This window comes from Gallus gallus, chromosome 1 (genome assembly GCF_016699485.2).
Source record: "Gallus gallus isolate bGalGal1 chromosome 1, bGalGal1.mat.broiler.GRCg7b, whole genome shotgun sequence".
NCBI classification, from domain to species: domain Eukaryota; kingdom Metazoa; phylum Chordata; class Aves; order Galliformes; family Phasianidae; genus Gallus; species Gallus gallus.
Genome location: NC_052532.1, coordinates 182,710,810 through 182,721,514, shown reverse-complemented (window position 1 = coordinate 182,721,514; position 10,705 = coordinate 182,710,810). Strand labels below are relative to the sequence as shown.

At 53.5% G+C, this 10,705-nt stretch overlaps 1 protein-coding gene across 4 annotated transcripts; it reads right to left on the bottom strand.

The window, feature by feature from the left end:
• Positions 1–3,303: 3,303 nt before the first annotated feature.
• Positions 3,304–7,921, bottom strand: LOC121107226. Of its 4 annotated transcripts, XM_046903299.1 has the most exons (8): positions 7,089–7,920; positions 6,852–6,974; positions 6,447–6,538; positions 6,245–6,346; positions 5,873–5,997; positions 5,367–5,729; positions 5,024–5,137; positions 3,304–4,845 (listed from the first exon to the last, which is right to left on the bottom strand). In XM_046903299.1, exons 2-8 carry the CDS (start codon positions 6,892–6,894, stop codon positions 3,630–3,632), a joined length of 2,055 nt encoding a protein of 684 aa, XP_046759255.1. In that variant the 5' UTR covers positions 6,895–6,974; positions 7,089–7,920; the 3' UTR covers positions 3,304–3,629. The 4 variants fall into 4 exon arrangements, with proteins under 4 accessions (XP_046759255.1, XP_040506244.1, XP_040506241.1 ...); XM_040650310.2 differs by having other exon boundaries at positions 3,304–4,561; positions 4,727–4,845; positions 6,447–7,921; XM_040650307.2 differs by having other exon boundaries at positions 6,852–7,918.
• Positions 7,922–10,705: the final 2,784 nt, after the last annotated feature.

Genomic DNA, 10,705 nt, shown 5'->3' with positions numbered 1-10,705 from the left:
AGGCTGGATGTGGCTCTGGGCAGCCTGGTCCGGTGGTTGGTGACCCTGCCCATAGCAGGGGGGTTGAAACTCGATGATCACTGTGGTCCTTTTCAACCCAGGCCATTCTATGATTCGATGATTCAATGATTCTATGAAGTGTAAAGTGCAGCAAATGAAAAAAAAGACAGAAAAAAAAAGAAAAAAAAAAAAACCCTGTGGAAATTAAGCAAAGATTAAGCAGTGACAAAGACTGTAGAGGAAATGGGCCTGGGGGCACTGATTGATGCTTGGCTGAACATGAGCCAGCAGTGTGCCCAGGTGTCCAAGAAGGCCAATGGCATCCTGGCTTGCAACTGAAACAGTGTTGCCAGAAGGAACAGGGAAGTAATTGTCCCCCTGTACTCAGCACTGGTGAGGCCGCACCTCGGGTGCTGTGTCCAGTTTTGGGCCCCTCGCTGTAAGAAAGACATCGAGGCCCTGGAGCGTGTCCAGAGAAGGGCAACAAAGCTGGTGAGGGGTCTGGAGCACAGGCCTTATGAGGAGCGGCTGAAGGAGCTGGGATTGTTCAATCTGGGGAAGAGGAGGCTCAGGGGAAACATCATTGCTCTCTATAACTACCTGAAGGGAGGTTGTAGTGAGCTGGGAGTCGGCCTCTTCTCTCGCTGTGACTAATGATAGGACTAGAGGGAACGGCTTCAAGCTGCGCCAGGGAAAATTCAGGCTGGACGTTAGGAAATACTACTTCTCTGAAAGGGCTGCCCAGAGAGGTGGTGGAGTCACCGACACTGGAGGTGTTCAAAGAGCGTTTGGATGTTGTGTTGAGGGACATGGTTTAGCGAGAAGCATTGGTGATGGGCGAATGGTTGGTCTGGGTGATCCTGTGGGGCTTTTCCAACCTTAGCGATTCTATGATTCTGTGATTAGTCAAGTAGCTTCCTTCCCCTTCTTTTAAAACCGTAAGAATAACAAACCAAAGAGAAAACAAGTCAAAGAGACAGGTTCACAGAACCACAGAGTGACTGAAGTTAGAAGAGACAGCTAGAGGTCATCTAGTCCAACCCCCTGCTTAAGCAGGGCTAAAAGGTTGGTATTAAATTAATTTCGTGGAAGCAATGAAATATGTGGACCAAGGGAGGGCAGCTGATGTTGTCTACATAGGCTTGTGCAGGACCTCTGAAATGCTCCCACACCACATCATTAACTCTACATTGGAGAGCTATGGGTTTGAAGGCTGGACTGTTAGGTGGAGAAAGAATTGGTTGGATGGCTGTAGCCAGAGGGTGGCTGACAATGGCTCTATGTCCAGGTGGAGGCCAGGGATGAGTGGTGATCCCCCAGAGGTCTGCTGTGGGACCAGTGCTCTTCAACATCTTTGTCGACATAGACAGGGGACTGTGCGTACCCTTAGCAAGTTTGCTGTAGGCAGCAAGCTGAGTGGCGCAGTTGACGCAATGGAAGGGAAGGACGCCACCTGGAGGGACCTGAACAGGCTCAAAAAATGGATACACAAGAAGCCTACGGGGTTTAACCAGGCCAAGTGCAAGGTGCTGCACTTGGGTCGAGGCAATCCGAGGTATGTGCACAGACTGAGAGAAGAAGCCATGGAGAGCAGCCTTGGTCATGAGCCAGCAGTGCACGCTTGCAGCCCGGAAGGTGAACGGTATGCTGGGCTGCATCAGAAGAGGAGTGGCCAGCAGAGAGAGGGAGGTGATTGTTCCTCTCTACTCTGTCCTCATGAGATCCTATCTGGAGTACTGTGTGCGGGCCTGGGGCCCACAGTACAGGAAGGGTGTGGAGCTGTTGGACTAGGTCCAGAGGAGGGCCACAGAAATGATCGAAGGACTGAAGCACCTCTCGTATGAGGAAAAGTTGAGGAAGTTGGGCATATTTAGGTTGGAGAAGAGAAGGCTCCACGGAGACCTCATTGTGGCCTTCCAGTACTTGAAGGGATCCTCAAGTAGGAGGGGTACCTTCCTTTTACACAGGTAGATAGTGATAGGACAAGGCTTTAAACTAAGAGAGGGGAGATTTAGAGTAGATGTTAGGAAGAATAGTATTACTCAGAGAGTGGTGAGGCACTGGCACAGGTTGCCCAGAGAGGCTGTGGAATGCCTCATCTCTGGAGACATTCAAGACCAGGTTGGATTGGATCCTGGGCAGCCTGATCTAGTGGGCAGCAACCTTGCCCACAGCAGGGGGATTGGAACTAGATGATCTTTAAGGTCCCTCCAACCGAAGTCATTCTTTGACTCTACGATGCCGTGGTCTTAGAATTTCCCTGAATTGCTTTCATTCTTCTGGAGCTATGCTATATTTTTTGTATTATTTTATTTATATTGGACTCTTCTTTATTCCCTTGCGCCACTTTAGTCACGGGGCCGGGCCGGACTGTCTGGCTGTAAGTGGTATTGTATGGGCAGTACTTTAGAATTACTGCCAGAAGTAGGTACGTTAGCAAGTTCATTGTATCTGCTTGGTGTTAGCTCCTTCAATTTTTCTCTGACAAAAAACTGAGCCCAGCCTCCGCTGAAGTAATTCAAGTCAACTTTCATTGGTTTTGGTGAGAGCAGAGCTGTAATGACAGCGTTTGTGTGTGTATGCATCTAGCACATGGTCAGCATGTGGTCAGCATAAGGGGTCAGCAGAGGACCCCTTGCAGTCACTGCAGTCATGCTGGGTGTGAGCACCATCCAAGAGCTGGGTGCGGAGGCAACCCAGGTGGCTCAGTATGAGCTAGGACAGGCTGGGTGTAGCGTAGCCATGGTTGTGCAAAATAAGCCTAATGTGGCAATCAAGCTTAATACATATGCCAGGAGCCAGCGTTAACCGTAAGCCTGTGGTTGGATCTTCACTGACCAGTCCTCCTGGAAGTGCTGTGCTTGTATAAAGATATCTGCCCTGCTCCTTATGCAGGGCATATACACTTCCTCCTTCTTCATCCTCAATGCTCTAACTAAGTGTACCCGGAGTATTCAGCTCCCGCTTTAGAGAGTAGACACAATGCAGCTTTTTTGGGTTAAATTGTTGGTTTTAATTTTGGTGGTGGTTTTGTGCTTTTGGTGGTGGTTTTGTGCTTTTGGTTGTCGCTGTTCCGCATCATGACATCATGTAAAGCAGTGGGAGTTAAAGAGCTAACGTGCTGGTTCTGCGGACTGCTTTTTGTGGGCATGTTGGTTCTCGGAGGGCAGGGGAGGAGCGGCATTCCCCACAGGACTCTGGGCTCAGAGGAAGAAAGGTGCAGCTCCTGGCAGGACACCAGCCGCTCTCCCTCTCGCGGACTCTCGCTTTCACAGCGGAGAAGCACGTGGTTCCTCTGCAGTGCACAGAGTAAGGCCTCAGTTTTGGACATTCTCTCCCTCATTCTGTTTGCTGTGTGGGTCTCCATTCCAATTGTATTGTGTTGCATTGTATTATCCCACGAGTCCGTTGCCTCTTTAGTCACGGGGCTGCGCCGGACCGGCCCGTAATCCGTTAACACTTTTCTTTCTTCCCTCTGTCTCTCTGTATTTTTTGTCTTTTTTCCCAGGCCTGCTGCCCCCTGTCACGGACGCGGATCTAGAGAGAAGTCCGTGACAAGTCTATTGGGTTGGCTGCTGGGGACAGGAGCCGTCACGTGGCTGTGGTACATGGCTGCTCCTGCGGTGTCTTCAGGGCTGGTTCTGGGAGTGGCGTCGTGCCTGAGATGGCCGCCGCTGCCTGGGACTGCGGCTCTGGCTTCCTCCAGACTGTCTTGGGGAATTGGAAGCCCGACGATCCCGCGGGGAACGGCTTCGTTCCTGGTTCTGGGAATGCCTTCTGTGTTCAGGCAGCGCGGAATCCCTGGAGGACCTGGATGTCACCTGTCTGCCAGAGCTCTGGGAGCCGCTCTCAGCACTAAGCCTGCTGCCACGGCGTCCTCGGGGCTGGCTCGAGGAATTTGATGCCGGACCTTGTAGAGAGGATTGGCTCTGTCTCCGGCTTGTGCCTTGCTCTTTGTGGCATCTTATGCTTCCAGCCCCTGGGGAATTCCTGGATGCCCTCCGGCTGCCAGAGGTGTGCGTGCTGCTCTCAGCACCTGGGGCTGGAGTACGTCTGCCGCTGGCAGTAGCTGAGGCCGCAGTACGTCTGCCGCTCACAGTAGCTGAGGCTGCACTACGTCTGCTGCCAGGATTTCTTCTGAGCTGGCTCGGGGAATTGGAGGCACGATCCTTCAGCGGAGAGCGGCTTCTTGTCCGGCCTGTGTCCTGCTGCCCGGATTGCCTTCTGCGTTCAGCCGCTGGGCAATTTCTGGAGGACCCCACTTCTCGCTTGCTGGTGGATCCGCGGGGGCTGCTCTCAGCACCTGGAGCTGGTGTAGGGCTGCTCCCTTGGTGTCCTTGGTGCTGCTTAGATGTATGTCCGCGGCTCTTGCTCTGTCCTGTCCTGGGCTGGCTGGACAGGCTGCTGCGCTTAGGCAGCTGAGAACCACAGGGTGACTCCGATGCTGCCTTGCTGGTGGAGTCGGATCTGTGGTTGCCAGGTTCTGGGGAGCTAGGAGATGGCCCCTCTGCCTCCTGGCTGGCAGTGCTGGGACCAGCAAGCTGCGGCTCGTCACTGGAGGCTGTAAGGAGAGGCAGGAAGGTCAGCCGGATGACCCGGCAGCCCCATGGTGGGCGAGGTTCCCATCCGTCCAGGGGCAGAGGAACTCTGGCAAAGCCGCTCGGAGGACCCGCTGCCAGGCCTTGCCTGGCCCCAAGCCAGCAGTACACGGCTGTTTGCCTCTTACCTGTGCCCACGCCAGCACAGATGTCACACTCCCAGCTTGTTATGCTCTCGCTCAAGGAGGAGCAGTGCCGGTGGGTGCCTTGCACAGCACAAGAGGTGCAAACGAGCAGCTCCCAGGGCCTGGGGAAAAAAAAAAAAAAAAGAAAGAAAAAAAAGAAAAAAAAAAAGAGGCTGAAGCTGTGAGGACAAACAGAGTCAAGCCAGGGAGTGCCGGGTAGTGCAGCACTTGAGCCCAGTCCTTGCTCCCCCAGCCTGTGGTGAGGCTGAGATCCCACGCGGGGCTGCTGAGGTAACTCACCCCTCTTCCTCTGCTTGCTCCCTGCCTTCTGTGTACAGGCACTCGCTGACATCACAGAGCCCGTGCATCTCGTACAGCTTTTCATAGGACTCCTTGTCCTCCCATGTTGGTCTTCTGCCAGAGAAGAGAGGGAAAGTGATGAGTCCTCAGTGCCCCAGGCGTAGGGCAGATCTAGGGCATCCCTGCTCTTCCGCCGCAAGCCCATCCCCAGCTTCTCCATGAAGCTGAGGCCAACGCTCCTGGGACAGCAAAGGGTCAGCTGGGCCTGCTGGGGGCAATCCCTGGGCAGGCACGGCACTTGCGCCTCAGTGTCTAGAGAGCTGGGCGGAAGGAAGGCACCAACCTGGCTGGGATTTGGATCCCGAGGATGTGCATTTGCGTCCGGAACTGCATCCTGTCTCTGCAGACGGGACATTGGAAGCGCAGAATGCCAGCGCTCATGGCCTGTCCCTGCGGCAGTAACACACAAGCAGCCAGAGTGTGAGCGTGGCCTGGTGCCGCTGAGCACCTGCGGTGACTGCAGAGCAAGGGGAGGGCTCCTACCTGGATGCAGCTCCGGTGGAACCAGGCCTGTATGCACACTGGGCACACCATGGTGTGGTAGGACTTTTTGTCCCCCACGGGCTCCAGGCAGATGATGCAGGCTGTGTCAGGCTCTGGATCTGCCTCCACTATCTGCTGAGGGCGGTGCTCACAGCAGAAGGACCTGGGGGAAGGTGGAAAGGATGGGTAAGCTGAGAAGTGCGGAGAGGTGGGCAGAGGAACACTAAGGACTTTGCTCCATGCTTTGGCTCTGGGAAGCAGCCCTGCACGTTCCTCCCTTGCTTGGCTGCTGCTGACAGCCCTTACCTGTGCCTCCCAAAGAAGTGCGTGACGCATTCGCCATCCGTGGCACAGGGCAGATGAAAGCTACGCTCACAGCCTGTCTCTGCGCAGCAGATGGAGGCCCCCTTCTCTCCACAAACGAAGCAGTGCTGGAAAGAGCACAGCAGCCCCCATTAGCACCAGGCTCGGGGCCTCTGAGCCCAACGCCGTGCCTCTAGGCAGGGCACAGAATGCAGGCACTGCTGGGTCATGCCCTGCAGAGCCGCCTGGCGGACAAGTTTAATCTGCTAGAGCAGAACTTTGTCCTGGTGCTAGGTGGACAGACTGCGATTGCTTCCCCAGGGTCCAGGCTTGGCTCGTGACGGCACAAACATCCCCATTCCTTCAGATCCTCACCTTCTGCTCTGCCTCCTCGATTGTGCATCTGATGGCATCAAGGGGGAACTTGAGAACTGCCCTCTGGAGGGCAGTGTGTTCATACAGGCCGTTGGCAAAAAACTGGGGAGGAGAAGAGAACAGAGCAGGATCTCATGAGCACAGGAAGGAAAAGAGGGAGCATCCGTGTCTGGAAGGCGGAAGGAGCTCTGAGGGAACTCACCAAGCAAAACTTGTGGACGCAAAGCCCGCTCTCGCTGAGGGTGGGCCCGCAGATGTCCGGGTGAACGTCTGCTCGGCGACACAGCATGCATACTGAAGAGGAGAGAGCCGATAGAAGCAGCAGTGAGTACCGAGTGTCCCCGAGGACTGTTGCCTGGGGCCTGCACTGTGCCTGCCATGCTGGATGAGGGGCAGGGCTGGAAGATGCGAGGGGGACAAGGGCCACGGTAGGCCCAACAGTCACGGCAGGCACGCGCAGGCCAAGCTGGCTGAGGAGCAGAGGGGCCATGCCCAGCAGTGTCTGGGGAGCCCCTGCCTGCCCCCGCCTCCCCTCTCAGACACAGGCAGACCCCGCAGTACCCCTCTGCCCGGCAGGGAGCTGCACGCAGGGATACTTTGCTCTCACCTTGCTCCTCCGAGTGGGAGGTCTTCTCCTTCCTTTTGGACATGGTACACGTCGACGCTGAGCGCTTGGAGTCCCTGCCCAGTCAGCGCTGGGCTTTCTCCTGCACACTCTCCTCTGCCGACTCTGAGGGAGAAGCAGGACGAGAGTTGAGTTAGCAGCTCAGGCCCCCAGGGCGTGGGGACCCCTCCTCACTGAGCAGCCCCAGGCAGCCCCTGGCTCCCTGCCCTCTCTCCTCACCTCACCAGGTCGCACTGACCCACGGTCTGAGCTTGGCCTGGCCTAACCTGCTCCTGGCTGCTTATGTCACAATGGCCGCTTTGCGACACGCTCTGTGAGGTAGTCACTACCACACAGAGGGGTGAGGGCGTGGGCCCTCGGCACCCAAGCAAGATGGCGGCTGTTGCAGGCAGTGCAGTGAGGTGCCTGCTGCTGGCCATGGAGCGGGCAGGAAGGTTTGCCTCCCTCGACCTGCCGGCAACAATATTCTATTACTCTGTGATGTAATGATCTTAGAATTTCCTTGAATTGCTTTACATCGTCTGGTGCTATCATATTTTTTTTTTTATTTTCTTTTTATTGATTTCTTACCGAGATAAAATTTTTTATTTCTATTTTTAGATCTTCGATATTTATGGAGCTATGCTATTTTTTCTATTTTATTCACATTGGACACTCTTTTCATCTCATTTTAAATTCAGTAATTCATAACAATCAAACACATTTTGTCTGCTAGTAAACAAATGAAAATAACAAACAGAAGGATACAGCATTGATACAGAGATGAGTGATAGGAAACTGACTGAAAGAGTTTGGCTGTGTAAGGCTTGACGGTGTATGTGGTTAGTTTCCTACCAAGCATTAATATTGCCACAAGAAAGGCATTATTATAAACTAAGAATATATTCATCGGATATACAGAGTGGCTCAGTTTTGAAGGTATGTCTGGAGATCACCTGCAGAGTGACCTTTCATTTTACTGCAACAGCTGTATCACTGTTTGGCACTGCTTCTGTATCTGCACAGTGGAGCAAGATAGCCAACAGTCTCTTAAATAAAAATACAGTTACTATAGTAATTCACTCTTTAATACATTTTTTTTTAAATAAACGGCGCATAATAAATGAACTCGATGGCATCGAGTGCACCCTCAGCAAATTTGTGGGTGACAGCAAGCTGAGCGGTGCAGTCGATACGTTGGAGGGAAGGGAAGCCATCCAGAGGGACCTGGACAGGCTGGAGAAGTGGGCCCGTGTGAATCTAGTGAGGTTCAACAAGGACAAGTGCAGGGTGTTGCTCTTGGGCCAGGGTAATCCCAGGTGTTTATACGGACTGGGCAAAGAACCCCTTGAGAGCAGCCCTGTGGAGAAGGACTTGAGGGTCCTGGTAGCCGAGAAGCTGGACATGAGCCAGCAGTGTGCGCTTGCAGCCCGGAAGGCCAACTGTGTTCTGGGCTACATTAAGAAAGGGGTGGCCAGTAGGGAGAGGGAGGTGATTGTCCCCCTCTATTCAGCTCTTGTGAGGCCCCATCTGCAGTACTGCGTCCAGGCCTGGGGCCCCCAGTACAAGAAAGACGCAGAGCTCCTGGAACGGGTCCAGGGGAGGGCCACTAAGATGATGAGAGGGCTGGCGCACCTCTCCTGTGAGGAAAGGTTGAGGGAACTGGGCTGGTTTCTCTTGGAGAAGAGAAGGCTCCGGGCAGACCTCACTGTGGCCTTCCAGTACTTGAAGAGAGCCTATAAACAGGAAGTGCAACATCTGTTTACGAGGGTGGATAGTGACAGGACAAGGGAGAAAGGTTTTAAACTGGGACAGGGGAGGTTTGGGTTAGATATTAGGAGGAAGTTTTTCACCCAGAGGGTGGTGACGCACTGGAACAGGTTGCCCAAGGAGGTTGTGGATGCCCCATCCCTGGAGGCGTTCAAGGCCAGGCTGGATGTGGCTCTGGGCAGCCTGGTCCGGTGGTTGGTGACCCTGCCCATAGCAGGGGGGTTGAAACTCGATGATCACTGTGGTCCTTTTCAACCCAGGCCATTCTATGATTCGATGATTCAATGATTCTATGAAGTGTAAAGTGCAGCAAATGAAAAAAAAGACAGAAAAAAAAAAAAAAAAAAAAAACCCTGTGGAAATTAAGCAAAGATTAAGCAGTGACAAAGACTGTAGAGGAAATGGGCCTGGGGGCACTGATTGATGCTTGGCTGAACATGAGCCAGCAGTGTGCCCAGGTGTCCAAGAAGGCCAATGGCATCCTGGCTTGCAACTGAAACAGTGTTGCCAGAAGGAACAGGGAAGTAATTGTCCCCCTGTACTCAGCACTGGTGAGGCCGCACCTCGGGTGCTGTGTCCAGTTTTGGGCCCCTCGCTGTAAGAAAGACATCGAGGCCCTGGAGCGTGTCCAGAGAAGGGCAACAAAGCTGGTGAGGGGTCTGGAGCACAGGCCTTATGAGGAGCGGCTGAAGGAGCTGGGATTGTTCAATCTGGGGAAGAGGAGGCTCAGGGGAAACATCATTGCTCTCTATAACTACCTGAAGGGAGGTTGTAGTGAGCTGGGAGTCGGCCTCTTCTCTCGCTGTGACTAATGATAGGACTAGAGGGAATGGCTTCAAGCTGCGCCAGGGAAAATTCAGGCTGGACGTTAGGAAATACTACTTCTCTGAAAGGGCTGCCCAGAGAGGTGGTGGAGTCACCGACACTGGAGGTGTTCAAAGAGCGTTTGGATGTTGTGTTGAGGGACATGGTTTAGCGAGAAGCATTGGTGATGGGCGAATGGTTGGTCTGGGTGATCCTGTGGGGCTTTTCCAACCTTAGCGATTCTATGATTCTGTGATTAGTCAAGTAGCTTCCTTCCCCTTCTTTTAAAACCGTAAGAATAACAAACCAAAGAGAAAACAAGTCAAAGAGACAGGTTCACAGAACCACAGAGTGACTGAAGTTAGAAGAGACAGCTAGAGGTCATCTAGTCCAACCCCCTGCTTAAGCAGGGCTAAAAGGTTGGTATTAAATTAATTTCGTGGAAGCAATGAAATATGTGGACCAAGGGAGGGCAGCTGATGTTGTCTACATAGGCTTGTGCAGGACCTCTGAAATGCTCCCACACCACATCATTAACTCTACATTGGAGAGCTATGGGTTTGAAGGCTGGACTGTTAGGTGGAGAAAGAATTGGTTGGATGGCTGTAGCCAGAGGGTGGCTGACAGTGGCTCTATGTCCAGGTGGAGGCCAGGGATGAGTGGTGATCCCCCAGAGGTCTGCTGTGGGACCAGTGCTCTTCAACATCTTTGTCGACATAGACAGGGGACTGTGCGTACCCTTAGCAAGTTTGCTGTAGGCAGCAAGCTGAGTGGTGCAGTTGACGCAATGGAAGGGAAGGACGCTACCTGGAGGGACCTGAACAGGCTCAAAAAATGGATACACAAGAAGCCTACGGGGTTTAACCAGGCCAAGTGCAAGGTGCTGCACTTGGGTCGAGGCAATCCGAGGTATGTGCACAGACTGAGAGAAGAAGCCATGGAGAGCAGCCTTGGTCATGAGCCAGCAGTGCACGCTTGCAGCCCGGAAGGTGAACGGTATGCTGGGCTGCATCAGAAGAGGAGTGGCCAGCAGAGAGAGGGAGGTGATTGTTCCTCTCTACTCTGTCCTCATGAGATCCTATCTGGAGTACTGTGTGCGGGCCTGGGGCCCACAGTACAGGAAGGGTGTGGAGCTGTTGGACTAGGTCCAGAGGAGGGCCACAGAAATGATCGAAGGACTGAAGCACCTCTCGTATGAGGAAAAGTTGAGGAAGTTGGGCATATTTAGGTTGGAGAAGAGAAGGCTCCACGGAGACCTCATTGTGGCCTTCCAGTACTTGAAG

Excerpts from the sequence above, each read along its gene's own strand:
- LOC121107226 (XM_040650305.2), bottom strand. The coding sequence starts at position 6,734 with ATGGCCCCTCTGCTCCTCAGCCAGCTTGGCCTGCGCGTGCCTGCCGTG. Across the intron at positions 6,347-6,446 it reads GCGTCCACAAGTTTTGCTTG|TTTTTTGCCAACGGCCTGTA; the intron begins GTGAGTTCCCTC and ends TCTCCTCCCCAG. Across the intron at positions 5,138-5,366 it reads GGGATCCAAATCCCAGCCAG|AAGACCAACATGGGAGGACA; the intron begins GTTGGTGCCTTC and ends CTTCTCTGGCAG.